General features: G+C 39.6%; 1 protein-coding gene across 1 annotated transcript; it reads left to right on the top strand.

Annotated features, from left to right (window-relative positions):
• Positions 1–575: 575 nt before the first annotated feature.
• Positions 576–15,254, top strand: smc5 (structural maintenance of chromosomes 5). Its single transcript, XM_015379047.1, has 24 exons — positions 576–727; positions 2,889–3,030; positions 4,397–4,449; positions 4,591–4,753; positions 6,967–7,101; positions 7,222–7,362; positions 7,464–7,625; positions 7,921–7,992; positions 8,130–8,385; positions 8,505–8,659; positions 9,388–9,501; positions 9,594–9,688; positions 11,089–11,221; positions 11,443–11,616; positions 11,762–11,931; positions 12,042–12,165; positions 12,360–12,482; positions 12,569–12,713; positions 12,773–12,894; positions 13,086–13,190; positions 13,290–13,409; positions 13,671–13,850; positions 14,012–14,107; positions 14,886–15,254. The coding sequence occupies exons 1-24, from the start codon at positions 603–605 to the stop codon at positions 15,027–15,029; spliced, it is 3,249 nt and encodes a 1,082-aa protein (XP_015234533.1). The 5' UTR covers positions 576–602; the 3' UTR covers positions 15,030–15,254.
• The last annotated feature ends 1,879 nt before the right edge of the window (positions 15,255–17,133 follow it).

Here is a 17,133-nt window from a genome sequence, read left to right on the forward strand (position 1 = left end):
AAGTAAAAGTCAGTCTGACTATAATTTCTGTTTTCGTATTTTGTTACCAATTCTTCAGGTTTATATATGATTACATGGGAGATACTCAGAGGTGCTCAACAACATCATCATCATTAAACAAAGGATGAAGGAAAGGTGACAAAAACAATGGGAAGAAGAAAGGAGAGGAAGATGGTTTTATAGGATTCAACGGGAAGTCTGAGAAATGAGGATAGCAGAAGGAAGCAGAAGAGTGGAAACAGTTATTTCAAGACTTAGATTTGGGCATCCAGGATAAAATAATACACTGTTCAAAATAGGGAAACATATATCAGGCAAATGTGAATTATGTGGACAAGACAAATTTTATCAATATCTATTTAAATATTTAATATTAAAATGACTAATTAGGACAATTTAGTATATTTATAGTAATAATAATATATAAGTAATATTATAGATAGAAATATATAGATAAATAAATTCAAGTATCTTTATGAATAGGGCCATTCTGATTCACACTCCACACCAGTAGGTGGCGGTAATGCTCACCTAACGTTTTTGCCAACCGCCATAAATCTTTGTAGAAGAAGAAGAAGTAGCATCTCCTGGTTTTCGAAGTTATGGCGGAGTCGAGTAAACGGCAGCGGATTAGCCGCATTCAGAACATTTTACAGAATGCTTCTCCAGTAGCTATTGGTTCCTTTGTGGAGGGCTCCATACGTCGCATCACAATGAAAAACTTCCTGTAAGTTGTGTTTCCTCCGCTTTCAACCTGCAACTGACTCTAACTGCTTTAGACAGAAACGTTGACCACAGAGCGAAACGGATGGCTGCCAAGCTAGCTGCTGTTTGACAACCGCTCCTTTCAGCTGAAATAAGCAGAGCAGGATCCCCAACCGACAAAAAAACTCCAGCAGTGATTAACGTGAGACGATACGCTGATTTTCAGACCTAAAGGCCAGAACACACCGGTCACGTATGACTTTTTAATCTCCGAGTCAGTTTTGGAGACTCGTGCAAAAACAATGAAGGAAACATTAGAAAAATAATGCTTTACGCATGATAGTTCAGGGGCGCAGAAAAAGTAGAAAATAATGAGGCTCTTTGAGACTCACAAAAACAAAATAACGAGGTGCAGACAGATCAAGTAAGACCGGTGTATGATGACCTCTTTATGAAAATAAAAAACAAAAACTTGACAGATCTCTCTGCCTCAGTCAGCATATAAACCGCCCAGACAGACTCAGTAAGTGGGGCTTTGCTTTGTAGAATGCGCCCTTTTTTATTTATTTTTCATTTACTGATCATAATAGCTTTAATTTGTGTAGCACAGAGACGGAAGTGAACAAAATCTGCCCAGATCTGCTCACACAGGAGAGCAACATAACATTGTGTTCAGGGACATGCAGTTTGCATCATCCTATCAGTTTATTTAACCACAGCTGGACTCCAATAAGGGAGCAGAACCATTTTAAGGAGGATCAGAAGAAATTGACAGCATGTGAGTTAAATATGAGTGCCAGAGCAAAGGGTCTGAATACTTATGACCGTTTGATATTTCAGTTTTTCTTTTTTTAACCTCTTACACCCTCAGGGGGTATAAATAAATTTCTGCCTGACAAAAACACACAAAAGTAAATAACTTATAGCCTCACAGCTATTAGATTTAAGAAGAAACTTTTGGTACCTCTGTAAAGGTAAGATGTCATAGAATGGTTTTCTGGTGTCAGCACCATTGTAGCTTTGACCCTGCCTGAAATATTAGGGACAAAATACAAAATTTTTTGCATTTTTTGAACCTCGCCAAAATTTTCTTTGAAATAAACATTGCAAAACACTACCAAAATATTATTTATAGCACAAAAAAGTAGTACAGACTTTTAAATCTAAATGTTGTGTAAAAATATACCAAATTTGGACTCAATCAGATGAATCATATTTATTTTAGAATGGTATTAGTGAGAAATTTCTTAGGCGGAGAGGCCATTTTGGCACATTTATCCAAAAATGTCACCAAACTGTGCCAAATGTGTTTTTTACATCAATACTGGGGTTTGTTAAAATTACGAGGTCACGTAGCAGCTGGACCCACCGGTGGGTCCGTAGGGTTCTAGGGGTTAATAAATTTGCAAAAATGTCTACCTTCTTTTGTCAAGATGGGTTGCTGAGTGCACATTAATGAGAGATAAAATAAACTTTATTGATTTTAGCAAATGACTGCAATGAAACAAAGAGTGAAAAATATAAAGACCTCTGAATACTTTCAAAGTCTTTCATGGCGCCCCAGATTCCTGGCGGCGGCCCTGTTCCCACTAAAGCAGATGTGTTTTACTGTGTGACCATGTCTCTCCTGTCAGACCCATGAAAATTTCGCTGATTTGCTGAGTAGTCTGACTAAAACAGACCTGGGGGATCAGTCAGAGGTACACAAGCTCACTAGCGTAAAATCGTGTCAGGTGTGATCATCCCCTTGACTTTCAATTTAGATAAACTTCTCATTTTTAATAAAAAGCAGAGTAAGGAGCACTTCAATGTGAAATATGGTGCTCTGATCGATTGAGACCAAAACTGAACTTTGTGGCCAACAATGCAGTAATACCAAGATGGCTTCTTTGGTGCACTGACATGTAGGGGTTAGTATTGGCATATGTGTTGCTGATCTTTTAGTGGTTTTGGTATCCATGTTGTTTGGGGTTTGAGTCGGTCCACGTCTTCCACTCTGACTGCCTCAACTCGCTGTTTTGCGCTGCACAGAAAAGGGCTACACAGCTCGATCTGCCAGAGTGGTGGTGAAGCGGTAGCCCATATTCCCTCATTGTTTTAGGTAAGAATGCTTTTGTTTTTATCGATACCAGAAACTGAACGCTTTTTTTCTTTTTTCTCTCTCCCCACACCTCTACTGACAGGACGTATGACTACTCTGAGGTGTATCCTGGTCCAAACCTGAACATGATTGTTGGAGCCAATGGAACTGGAAAGTCCAGCATCGTGTGTGCCATATGCCTGGTTCTGGCTGGAAAGACTGCAACACTGGGGAGAGGAGACAAGGTAAAAAACTGAAACCCTCAACCACAGCTTCATTTATGTGACATCATTCCAGTTCTTATTTCTCTCAGATCTATAAGTTAGAAAGCTGAGGTAAATGGTGCTGCTTTAGCATTGTGTGTATTTTTTTAACAATGTCAGGATATTTTACAAAAGGAATTATTTTCTGTAACAAAAACAAAAACCAGTCTAAACCCTCGCGGATTGGCCCTTTGAGGCCTCTGCCTCAGACTGCCGCCCAGTCCTCTTCGCAGCGGTCCCTCATGGTTCTCCCTGCACATGGCCCTCATGTATTCGGAGGCAGCCTCGCCACTGGATCCAAGGTGGAAAGGCTGCCACTGGGTTGGACTAAATCGGCCCCAAGTACCTTAGAGCTGGATGTTGTTGGGCTCTCATGGCTGACTGACCTCTTTAACATTGCATGGAGGTCCAGGACAGTGCCCCTCGATTGGCAGACTGGACTGGTGCCTCCTCTGCATAAGAAGGGGGACCAGAGGGTGTGTTCTACACTCCTCAGCCTCCTCAGTAAGGCCTAGGTCAGGGTGCTGGAGAGGAGAGTCTGGCTGATTGTCGAACCTTGGCTTCAAGAAGAGCCGTGTGCTTTTCCCCCTTGGCCATGGACCAGGTCTACAACCTCAGCATGGTTCCAAGGGGTTCCTGTGAATTTGCCAAACCGATCCACATGTGCTTTGTGGACCTGGAGAAGGCATTCAAAGGTGTCTCTCATGGTTCGCTGTGGGGAACTATCGGGTCTATTGTGGTAAAGAGCGAACTGAGTGAAATGGCAAAGTTCTCGAATAACTCGTCAGTCTACGTTCCTAACCTCACCTATGGTCATGAAATCTGAACTGTGGCCAGAGAACGAGGTCCCGTGGCTAAAATGAACTTTATTAGCAGGGGTGTATGGCTCTCCCTTAGACACGGGGTTAGGAGCTTGGTCCTTTGGGAGTGGCTTGGAGAAGAGCTGCTCGTCCTCCACATCAAAAGGAGACTCAGACATCTTTTTCAGATGCCCCCTGGATGCTTGCCTTGGGAGATGTTCCAGGGGACTAACCAGGACATGTTGGATGGGCTATGTGTCTCGGATGGCCTGGGAGATCTTGGTGCTTCCCCCACCAGAGCTGGAGGAGGTTTCTGTGGGAAGCCTGGGAGTCTCTGCTGAGACTGCTGCCCCTGTAACCTGGTCCCAGATGAAGTGGGAGGCGACGAGCACAGAAACTGGAATATTACAATATTAGTATTCAAATCACTCTAACATTTACTAATGGAAACTTACATGTTCTCCACAGAATCATCCTGATAACTTCCTAAGAAAAAGGAAAATACACACATTTGTTGAACAAAGTTACTAACATATGTTTTCATCTAGGTTGGGCTTTATGTGAAGCGTGGCTGCCAAAAAGGTTTTGTTGAGATAGAACTGTAAGTGATGAGAAACTAATATCAACCCCTTACTTTTACTCATACGCCACTGGTGTTGCATTTTATGAACATTTGTGTCAAAATTAGCAATAGTTTATGTGCCCAAATCTAAATTTGATGTTTTTTGAATTATGTATGAAGGAACAGAAATGCAGGAAACTTGGTGATTAGCAGAGAGATCCATGTAGAGAACAATCAGTCAATCTGGATGATAAATGGTGGAATGAGCAACCAGAAAAGGGTAGAAGAGGAGGTCAAAGCTCTGCAGATCCAAGTCAGCAACCTCTGCCAGTTTCTGCCTCAGGTATGTTGACATCATGTTTTAATAGATGGCTTTGCATATGCAAAGTGACAGATGGTACCTTACAAAGTATATGCCTTCCTGTTTACTCTACATGTTGTTATATTGCTACTTGAACATTAATGGATTTTTTGACATTGTGAGATAAGACTAAGTGAAAGCAAAATGATACTGTTTTAAATTTTTTTATAATCAAAGCCATCAAAAGTCTCCTTATTGGTAAATTCAGCTCTCCGCTGTGTATTTTATGCTACGTTCCGACCGCACGCAATTGAAGAAGCAGAACCAGCTGGTTTACATTAGGGGTGTAAATAATAATCATTTTGTATCGATCCATCGACTCAACAGCCGACGATCCAATGCATCGACAAGTCCGCCAGAGTAGCGACTCATGTTTTTTTTTCCCTCCAGTCTATTTTTATCCATTTGCTCCTGGGCGTAATTCTGACTCCCGTGCTGCGGTGGCGCTAAACCAATTTTGCCCTCCTACCCCGCGTCCTGGTTATACTCTTGCAGCAGTGTGTTGCAGTGAGCTTGACGCAGACATTTTTGATTTATGCTCAATATTGAAGCGTGGGTCTAGATACGGCTGAGGAAGTGGGGGCGAGTTTGTCCGACAACGGAGGGATACGACGATGAAAAATAGAGGGGATCAAGGTGGAAAAAGTTAAGGGTCCCAGTTTTCTTGCGCACCTCGCTCTTCTAGCTGGTCCAACTTCACGAGTTGTTTTCCGCAATTTCGGTCATAAAAACAAAACAAGCCGACCTCCTGTCTGCGGTACTGTCTGCGCTCAGTTACATTTTGGGAGAGGTACAGCGGAGGGGGCGGGGATGTTCTTCATATGTACAGACATACGTCCCTATTGTGTTGAGTAGAACGAAGGCTTCCGATACCTGTATTTTTAGATGCAAGGTCTATCAGAATCTATAAAGCAGGGGTATTATTACTTTTCAGTGAATGAGGTTTTAATAGGAATTGGTGGAATACAACTTTTCTACTTCTGTTATTTGCCGTTGTTTCTCAAATAAAATGCATAACAATATTACAGCTTTCATTGATTTATTTCAAATTTGAAACATTGTCTAGCCTGCAAGGTAAAAAAAAAAAAATAAACCAATTAATGGAATTGGATCGTATCGTGGTGTACTCTTGAGTATCCAAAATAATCGAATTTTTGGGTCAGGAAATCGATACTGAATCGAATCGCCATGATGGGTGTGATTTACACCCCTAGTTTACATGCAAAGTCAATGGTTACGTATCTGTACACACTTCACTGGATGTGCTTCAAGAGCATCAAAGATGCACTTGAGGCATGGGGAAATTTGTGTACAAGCATTAAAATTTAAGCAGCAGGTGCTTTTTTGTTCCTCAAACCGGTGTGAACGTAGCATTAATCTTGGTATAGATACAGTTGTTCTGTGCAGACCTCAAAGGTTTATGCCGTGTTTCAACTTATCTTGGCCTGGCTCTGCTCCAACCCACCACTATTCAAATATTTCTACTACTGCACTGGCTTTTCTTTTTGCTTAGTACAAGCAGAGTCAAGTTGGAAAATTGGTAAGATTCTTGGCAATCAGGGAACATAGCAGATGGGTCAGGATAAAGTTTTGGAGAAGTTTAAAGTAGGGTTCAGTTTTGACGTTTCAATATTAAAGCATTGAAAATTGCAAGAACAAAACAGATTTTTATGACCTCTGTGTAAAATGTATAAACTATACAGGTGGCAAAACATGGTGTTGGTAGGATAATGCTTTGGTTATGAGATCCTAAAAATCCAGCTAGAGCTAAAAAAAAACATGGTCCAGATTAAAGGACATTCATCAGTTAGAATGGCCTAGTTAAAGTCCAGAGCTAATTCTACTTGAATCAACAAAATCATTGAAGTTTCAGTTTACTAATCCACTCCACCCTACTTGGTTTTGCTTTTAGCTCTTTTCCATTAATTAAAAAACTTAAGTCTTAGATTTTACCCACAGAAAGAGACATGCCTCAGAATATTTGCTTTCTGGAATATTGGCTTAAAAGAGGGCCAGAATTTAAATAGATGACACGCTTTTCAACATATAATCTGTAAAAAATTTTGGAAAATATTCACAACTCGTTGCTACTATTTTATCCCATCAAATAAAATCCAGACAGATATTTATTTTATTTTTTTTTTTGGGATGCCTATTTTCTCCCCACCTTTTCACTGTTGCTTGATCCTCCATAGGAGAAAGTTGGAGAGTTTGCAAAGATGTCCAAAATTGAATTGCTGGAGGCAACTGAAAAGTCCGTCGGTCCTCCAGAAATGTACAACTATCACTGTGAGCTCAAAAACTTTCGCAACAAAGAACGAGAATTAGAGGTAAAAGAAATCAGTTGATGTTATGTGCCAAGTTTGATATGAGAAATGTTTCAATTATTTTTTAATTCCGAGATTTCTAACTTCTCAGATTATTTCTTTATGTAATGAATTATTCTGTAGAATGTTGTGAAGGAAAAGGCAAGCTTCCTTGAAAAAGCCAAGCAGAGGAATGAGAGGAACAAGCATGACGTGAATCGTTATTATGAAAAAAAAAGACATCTGGATGTGATCGAGTTGCTTGAAAAGAAGAAACCATGGGTGGTGAGTTCATGATGATATGATACACAATCCACAAGAGGGGAGCAGAAATAAAAGAGGAATCCTGTCATGAAATAACTTTATTCAACTCACTCTGGGACTAGGAATATGAGACCACCCGTAAGGAGCTGGAGGGGGTGAAAATGGAGCGAGAAGAGGCCAAAAAGCAGCTCTCTGCCCTCAGGCAGTCCCAGGCACCCATGTTAAAGAAGATCCAACAGATTGATGACAAGCTGAAGCCCACAGAGGCACAACTGAAATCTAAGGTGACAAATTCTGGATGTAACTGATGTATTCACTGTTGGCAATCCTTCAAAATGTACTTTTAACTAAAGTCTTGCCCTTTAAAGACATGCTATATTTTATGTCTGAATGATAAATCTTTACAAGATGATATTATGACTACAAAATAAATGAATATATTTTATGAATACCTGGGATGTCATAAATAACAGATTTTATTTTTTCATATTTAGAACCATCCATCTTCTACCTAAAAATATGCACTTTACTGTTGATAGTTTATAGTCTCTTTATCATTAAAATGTTGTTGTTTCCCAGACTGCAGCAATCAAAGAAACCTCTGTAAACTACAAAAGGAAACAGGACCATCTGGATCAGAAAAACAAAGAGGTATAACTGCTTATTCAAATTAAAAAGAAAAGTTTAACTGCCTGATCTTTAACAAGAAAATTAAAGGCAAGCATGAAGTAAAGTTTTGTGAGGCTGTTAAAAGCTTATCGGGAATAATGGCTCATTCTTCCCTTCAGATCGACGACATTAAGCAGAATCTGCGGCTGAAGCAGACTGAAGAAGAGGACCACCAGAAGCGGATCAGTAACACCAGACGAACCATCGAAGATTTGAAGTCGGAGCTGGCCAAAATCGCCGACCAGCCAGACGTAACGCCACAGATCAATGCTGTCAATGTGGAGCTGAGGCGTGTCCATGTGGAGCGAGCCAAGATTGAGGGAGATAAGACTGACCTGCGCAGGGAGAACGACAACATCACTGCTGAGTCCAAAAGTCAGATTTCAGTAACCGATCCATATTTCAGTCATAGGATTACAAAAAAATTTGTATATATCAGGGACATTGTTACTGCTTACAAAGAGTTTTTAACTTTTCTTTTGGACTATATTTAGTGTTGGAAAAGAAGCTGAAGGACATGAACAATATGATGAATGCCAAAGAAGAAAAGCTGCGAGGGCGCCACAGGGACACCCACACTGCCCTCCAGTGGCTAAGGAAGAACCGAGATTTATTTGAAGGAAATGTCTATGAGCCCATGATGCTGGTGGTGAGTCCCACACATAAAAGTGTAGAAAAAGTAGCTGAGCGATCGAAAGGAAAACAATAACGACCAATATAACCAATAATGTAAAGATAAATCACTAAACTGAGTAGTAGATCCAAATGTAGAGCTGCCACTAACAACTAATCTTAACGACTAATTTCCAAAAAAATCTCCACTTTTGGAGGTTGGCAGCTTAGCCACGGGATGGTGACAGCAAAATAAAAGTTACCTTCATACTGTGTCTGTGCGTGTGCTTATTTGATAAACCCTCTGTCTCAAGTCTGGTGCCGTTTCAAAAGCGTTGTTTAGCAAAACCTTACCAAATAGTCAAAGCGGCCGGCTTAACATCCAAAGACAGTCTGTCATCTTACTTCCCTAAGATTTATAAAAAAGCACATGCTAACTAGACATTTAAACAGTAATCATAATGTTACTATGATAATGTGATAAGCCAACAAAGACTTACAGTGTACGAACCACTCTATCACCAGCTACCCGAAAGTATTCCCATACTTTGGATACTTTTGGTCTTCTTGCAGATGCCTCTGTCATCCATTCAGACTCTACCTTTGCTGCCATTTTCGTATCACGCTCAAAACCAGAACCAAAAGTAATCTATGTTCTAACGTCATGCATCTTCATGAGTCTTTGGTGCACATTTTGTTTTAGCTAAACACATGCAAAAAAAAAGTAGTTTTTGAGGTTCACTCATGTCAGCTTCATTCCTGCAGCTCAATGTAAAAGATCCTCGCTATGCTAAGTATGTGGAGAACCACATCTCTTTCCATGACCTGCGGGCCTTCGTCTTCCAGAGGAAAGACGACATGGAGAAGTTCATGACTGAGGTCAGGATAGCTTTTCTGTCCGAACTGTGCCGGCTAAAACTTGTGTGACTGAGTTTATAAGCCAGTTTGCTGTGACCTCTTCACGCCCACAGGTCCGTGACAAGATGGACTTGAAGGTTAACTCCATCTGTGCTCCAGAAGAGTCGTGCTCTAAGCGGCAGCCATCCAAAAGCATTGAGTCGCTGAGGTGAGAGTTTTGAAAGCTTTAGAATATGAAAGTTTGGGCACCATTGCTTAGCGGTTGCTAAGTCGGAAATATTTTCATATAAACTGGTCTAGAGGCCTGGGTCTTCATGCACTTTGGTACACATACATCATCTGTCATTCCAATTAACCTTATATTATTATAGAGGCCTTTAGTGACACTTTTGAACTACCCTTGTCTCCAGTTGCTATGACTGTAAAATAAATTTACAATAATTTAGTCTACAAAAATAATAGAAAGTCTTAATTTATTCAGGATATATTCTCACCTGAAAAGGGTTCAGGCAAATTCACAGCCAAATATGTGAACGACATGTTCTGTCTCTTTGCTGGCTTTTTTTATTTTTTGTTAGCAGTTGTCTCAGAAGTGGGCACTGTGCACCTATTGAAATTGATAAAAACACCTTATGAAAGAGCTTGCTGTGGCGTAGTGTGGTGGGAGCTTCCACAGACTTAAACAGAATCTATGCTGACTTACAATGACTCACATTCTTTCATGAACTTTTAAGAAACAAAACTTTGGATACAGAGACTAGAATGTGCTGTAAACCATTTTTAAGATATTTTTGCCATTTCTTCCCAGTGATAACATCGTCTTTAGAGTAAAAAAAAAAAATGCAGGAAGAAATTGCTGTTACTGGTTTGGTGATAAGCTGCCTATCGACTGTTCAACGTCAGTTCGACTGAAGTTAACAGTTTAAATCATTGGATAAATTTGATGCAAAGAAGCCAGGAAATAAAAAAGTAAAGAATGACATAATGAAATGTATATGTAAATTTTATTTATTTTTAAAAATGACTTATTTAATGTGATTTTATTAAATCTATTTAAATAATTAATGGCATATTTTATTTATTTTTACATTTCACGATTTAATAATAAATGTAAGTATTTTTATTTAATAAAGGCTTAAATTTCATTATTTCATGATACGTTTATTTAATGCTGTTCTATCCATTTAATTTTGTCCTCCTAACCCCTCATAGTTGATGGTGTGATGTTTTACTTCAGATTGGCAAGTTAGATTTATTCAAGTTTCACATTTTCTGCATATATTTGACCCTTTATTTGTAATGTGCATGCCTAAAGCAATCATTTGAATAGGAATTTATGGATTCATTAAGGTTATCGTTGTTATTTAACTGATCAAATAACAGCTTAATATACAGATTCAAAACTATTCAACCTGCTGAAAGAATAACCACTCAGAGCAGGGAGATTAATGTATATACATTCTAATCTCATTAAATACTTACTATCTGATTATTAATTGGTAGATCTGAGAAAAAAAAAAAGTTATGGTTAAGTGATAAGCAAAATAATCATGCAGCCTTTCTAATTTAAAACTTAAGTGCAATAATTTGTTTCTAAAATGCTTGCAGACGTTTTGGCTTCTACACATACCTCCGTGAGATGTTTGACGCTCCTGAAGAGGTGATGAGTTACCTTTGTTTCCAGTACAAGGTGCACGATGTGCCAGTGGGCAATGATCAGACCAAAGCGATCATCAAAACGGTATGTTCCTGTTTTTATTTTCATCTGACTTGTTTCAAGATTCATTTTAAGAAACTTGGGAAATAATTGATTTTCAACATGGAATTTTAAATATGTTGTACTTCTCTGTATTTGTGCTGAATTTCTCCACAAGTAGTAATGTAATATTTTGTGTTTTGTCTCCTGATTAGAGGTTTGTTTTTATTCCTAATAACACATCAATCTTTCCGATATCCACTCAGGTGATTGAGGAGCCCTACCTGAAGGTGTTATTCACAACAGATGAGAGATACACTGTCAAAACGTCCATCTATTCCAAGAAAATAAGCACCAGCAACTCTGCCGTGCACCCCTCTCAGTACCTTTCAATAACTGTGGATGCTGTACAGAAACAGCAGGTGGAACAGCAGATGAAGGCAAGAATATCAAAATGATCTGCCAGCAATTCCCTAAACCCTTCATTTAGCTCTAATGTCTTGTGAAGCGTCCACATGTCAAAAATTTGGGTCCGTTACCCAGGAATTGTTCTAGAGTTAATGTGTTTATCTCTGTTACAATTAGACCTGTGCTTCAAGATCACGTGAGATTGACGAGCAGATGAAAGCCCTGCAGAAGGAGGCTGCTGCTCTGGATCGCAAAGAAAATGAACTGTTGTCAGAAAAGAAACGACTTTCTGAGCTTAAAGGGAAGAAGAGACAACTGGAACAGAAAATCAGCACCAAACAGGACAGGTAGGCCTGTCTCTGAAGGTTATAAAGTTTCCATTTTTTAAATCTCTTTCAAATTGCATAGCTTTGTCAAATCCAGGATTAAGGAGATCTAACCCCCTGAACATTTTTAGTCTGAAGCAGATGGAGCAGAGTGTTATTGACCTGAAGAAAGTTGAAGAGGTAACTAATAAAAAAATTAAGGCCGCCAATCTACAGAAAGTGACCATAGTTGCAGCAATCGTCGATCAAGTCAAGGTATGAAATATTCTTTTCTGAATTTCAACTAATTCCTCTACCAAGCTGTTGTCTATTTCTTGGTTGTAGAAAGATAAAGCCCCTTAAGGCTTCTTATGTCTGAGTTCACAATCCATATATTTGCACTACCACTGTGCAGCGCTACATTTTTCTTTTGTGCATTAACCTTTCCTCCATCTTCCCACCATCTGTAGCTGAAAGCAAAGTTAACAATGGAGAAGGTGTACCTGGCCTTGGAGATGGCGGGGTTGACTGCGGAGAAGGCTAAGCTTGAAAATGACTGCAGGGAAGGCGCCTCTGAATTTAAAACTATGGAAGTAAGAATTGTAAAGCACAGTTGGATTGATGCCTTGTTTATACTGAGGTCTCAGATCCTAAACCTTAACTCAACTCTTCATTGTAGCAAAGATGCAGCCGCCTGGAGCAGAGAAAGATTCAGCTGACAGAGCAGTGCAAGGGCCTGTTGAAGAGGGCAAAGTCAAACTGTCGGATGCAGCCAGATGAGGCGATATCAGAAGATCTGCGTAATGTTAGTGCTCATCCTCCATCTTTGTCTTCTGCTGGAGTTTTTGTAATATTTGCTCTGAAAGCTTTTTATTGTTGAATGTCTTATTAATCATTATGTCATTGCAGGCGTTCAGTAAACTGCCTGACACACTGGATGAGGTTGATGTCATGCTGAATGAGGAACGCTCCAGAGCTGAGTGCTTCACTGGTCTTAGTGAAAATGTAAGAGCTGATGAAAACTGGCAGAGGGTCAGGAATCAGTTTAATTTAGATTCTAGTAAGAAAACATTAGGTTAAAAAAAATAACAAAACTAAAATATCACTATTTACAGATGCCTAAGCTTATTTTCTGATTATTTGTGATTATAAATGTTGTAGTGTACATATTTGAATTGTTTGATCCTGCTTTGAAGGTTGTTGAAGAGTACAATAAGAGAGAGCAGGAGATCAAAGTTCTTGAGAAAGAGCTTCAAATAAAGACAGATGCCTTGAATGCCTACAGACAGAATATATCTGAGGTACGTTGTGATATTGCAGCCTTTCTACTGAAACTGTGTTTGCTGTAATGTCTGTAACAGAAGACATTTTGTGTTTCTGTATCCGTATGTGTGCTTCAGGTCAAGGAACGCTGGCTGAACCCTCTGAAGCTGCTGGTTGAACAGATAAATGACAAATTCAGTGAATTCTTCCGCTCCATGCAGTGCGCAGGAGAGGTGGATTTGCACTCGGAGAATGAGGTAAATGATCACTAGGGTAACAGCAGCTATAGACAAAGATTAGAACCAGTGACTAAGAACTTTATCTGTACAGCTATGCAACTTTGAGTCAAATATTTAAATCAATTACTTAAAAAATATTCTAACCGTATAGAAAACTATCTGCATTTTTTCTTACACTTCTCACTTCCCAAAATCTTCTGTGTGGCAAACATTTGTTCTGACGACCTTTTAGCATTTTGAATAAACACTAACCTATTTAATCTCCTGTGTTCCTTTCAGGAGGAATATGACAAGTATGGGATCCGCATTCGTGTGAAGTTCCACAGCAGCACACAGCTCCATGAGCTGACGGCTCACCATCAGAGCGGAGGCGAGCGGAGCGTCTCCACTATGCTTTATCTGATGGCCTTACAAGAGCTTAACCGCTGCCCATTCAGAGTGGTGGATGAGATCAACCAGGTCTCTTTCAAATTTACTTTTTTTCTGTTTAGATAGGCTTTATTTGCCTACATGTAGTAGTAGAGACTGCTGCCTTATGTTAAATGGAACTACAAGAAATGGTAGAGATGCATCCAGAGAAGGTCCACTGGATGAGTCTGTGTGTACGTTTTGTTTCCTAGGGAATGGATCCCATAAATGAGAGGAGAGTGTTTGATATTGTAGTCCGCACCGCCTGCAAAGAGACAACTTCTCAGTACTTCTTCATTACCCCAAAGGTAAGTGTCGCTCCCGAAGGTCCCTGTCACAGCTTGCCAATTTAGCCAACGTATGTCTGACGTCCCAGAATCTCATAAAACACTGGCATACTCTGAACTTTCTATGTATTTTTTCAAATTTGGAGGTATACACAGCGCATTAATAACGAGTCCAGTGCGTATGTCCAACGACAGCCTTAACTTATGCGTAGTGCATGGCAGCGTAATGCCCATGAAATGATGCACAAGCCAGTGACCTGAAGGGGACAGGGATGCGCCCAGAAGCGCCCAACCTGCTTAAAAGATTTCTTTGATTGCAGGTTTAACCTAGCTGCTGTTTTACTGCCCGCCCGAAAAAAAAAAAGAAAAGAAATAAATAATGTTTGTAGTCACAGCAGATTCAGCGTCATGTCTGCTAGGAGGTTTGTTGGTCATGGGTGTGAACACAGTGAGGATCCATCACACTCACTCTTACTTACACGTAACGTACGTCAATGATCAGAAAACTTACCTGTAACTTATGCCCTACGTATGGCATATGCTGGCATGCGTCGAGAAATTTTGAGCATGCTCAAACTTATCCAACGTATGCCAGCATTTTTGCCAGATTTTTCTTATGTAAGGCATACGCTGTCTATGCTGATCTTTTTCTTTTTTTAACTTGCAACTAAACATCTGTGCATGACAACAGGTTCCGAAAACCTGTTGGTTGGTGTTTTTTTGTTTTGTTTTTTGTAACAACCTGCAATCTGTGAGGCCAATTCTTATTCTTAATTCTAATGTTTCTTTTTTATTGAAGCTTCTACAGAATCTAGAGTACGCCGAGGAGATGACCATTCTCTGCATCCATAATGGGCCTCACATGCTTCCTCCCAATGAGTGGAACACGTCAGCTTTCATCAAACGGCGCCTCAAACAAAAAAACCATGGCGGAAACCCATGAAAAAATGTCTTTACTGACAATAGTTTTCAGTTGTACATGCCTATTTCCTGGTCATGTTTTTGACTTTCCTTGTTTACATTTTTTGTCTTTTCTTTTCTACACTGTTTGCACTTTTCACTTTTCATGCAGGCATGTTTATCATTTTAAATGAAGCACAAATATTGGAAGTTGTGGTAATGTGGCCAAACGGATTAAATTCTTTTTAAAAGCACTTTACGGTTTCTCTGCCCTTTTAAAATGGTGGAACAAAAAAAAAAACAAAGTTGCAAAACCATTTCTTTAAGTTCAGTGTTTGTTTTTTGCTCTGTTCAATGAAGACAGGGAGGTTGTAATATCAGGCCTTCATGTTTAGCGGCAGTTGTAGACGGTAGTTCTTGACGTCTCATCCTGAAATTATTTTAATGTTCTAATAGTTCAACACATCTTCAGCTTCTCTGGGTTGATAAACCTGTGGAGGAAAACATTCACGGGTTCAAATTGTATTACTTTCGCTATATTAATGAATTTGCTTACCCATGTAAACAATTGGAATTAAGTGTTCCAATCACTTCCATAAAGCACCCATATATGATTCCTGCTTGAAAAAAAAGGTTTGAGTACCAGTACCTGTAGAAAGTACCAAACTTTCTACAGAGTCAATAGCTAAACTTCCTGTTGTGATAATCTGTGCTTCTCCAAGTCGAAGAGCCAGTGTTTGGATGGTACAAGGAAAACAGTACTTGTCTGACAAGTTCCAGCAAAAGGAACTCTTGAACGTACCAACAGGAGGATAATTTAGGATAATTGGATGCTCCCAGCTTTGTGGGATCAGTTTGGAGATCACCTTTTTCCTAACGTGACTATACCCCTTAAATCTGCCAGTATTGGACCAATGTCACATTGAATCCAAGGGATTCAGAATGAAATGCCACTTAAGAATTCATATGCTAGCCAAGCCTTGGCTAAAAACTTTTTCAATATAGAGAAATATCAGCACCATGAACACCTTTGTTTATAAACCCAACGGATTTCTGGCGACCCGTTCAAAGCTTGTACAACTAATAACTCAGAATGCTTGAAAATTACAACAGTAACAGTTTTACCAATATAGACATGTTGGACCTCATTGGAAAGCTTAGATTCTTCACATTTCAAGCAAGTCATTCAGGCTTTGGATATTTTACCATTTATAAAGTGGCTGAGGATCTTTGTCAGATAAACTCAATTTTATTAGGAGGAAAAGCTCTATAAATAAACATAGTTTGGTAGATCCATTTACCAGAAGATGTTAAAGTTGCTGTGCTTAGCTAACTTTATTAAAAAAGTACCAGTGCTTTCACATGTGCTTGGGGGTGTTTAAATATTGAATGGTTCTCACTACCTTTATGGAAAGCCCAGCAGCTTGGTTTAAACCAAAGTACAACCTAATGGCGTCCCTAGATCTAAGATTTTTCTCATCGTTAAGACCAAGAATGGTCCTAACAGAATAGAGGCCACTAAATGGGAAAGAACAAAGTGAAATATTCAAAACAAAAAAGCTAGGAAGGATGGACATGACTAAATGTGGAATTATAAACTGTTTCTCACGGTGTTCTAGCCTTTATCCAGGACTTAACCAGACCCGAAAAATACAGTAGGGGTGAGAGAAAAACTTCAATCCACATTCTTCCAAACATTTAATCTATAGTAACACCATCCAGGTCTCCTCGCTTCTTCTCGGCTGTGGTTAGATCAGAATCGCCTCTATACTCATTGTCCACGGTGAGGCCTTAAGCAAAGCTCTGGCTCAACCAGAACTAGTATATCTGATCAATTCATCACTTCTGACCACAGCACGAAGCGTGGAGGCCCTTAGTGTTTTTTTTTCTCGCCGGCTGCTCACTGCCACGGGGGGCTGCAGAGCGCTTTTCCTATCATTTCCGACCGGAGCAGAGCCAAACTCAGGTCGGATCAAATAAGATCACTGTGTAGGTTTTAACAGAAAATACAGAAGAACAAACAGACAGACGCTCCACATTCACTCACACAAACGTTCTCCATTCACACTCTGAGGACTACGCTTCCGCTTCCGGTTTATAAATGGATGGCCGCCTGGAATTATGGGATATATGTAACTAATAGGAGG

This window comes from Cyprinodon variegatus, unplaced genomic scaffold (assembly GCF_000732505.1).
Source record: "Cyprinodon variegatus isolate N-32 unplaced genomic scaffold, C_variegatus-1.0 Scaffold185, whole genome shotgun sequence".
In the NCBI taxonomy this organism is placed as follows: Eukaryota; Metazoa; Chordata; class Actinopteri; order Cyprinodontiformes; family Cyprinodontidae; genus Cyprinodon; species Cyprinodon variegatus.

Excerpts from the sequence above, each read along its gene's own strand:
- smc5 (XM_015379047.1), top strand. The coding sequence starts at position 603 with ATGGCGGAGTCGAGTAAACGGCAGCGGATTAGCCGCATTCAGAACATT. Across the intron at positions 12,714-12,772 it reads TGTTAGTGCTCATCCTCCAT|TCTTATTAATCATTATGTCA; the intron begins CTTTGTCTTCTG and ends TATTGTTGAATG. Across the intron at positions 14,108-14,885 it reads ACTTCTTCATTACCCCAAAG|CTTCTACAGAATCTAGAGTA; the intron begins GTAAGTGTCGCT and ends TTTTTATTGAAG.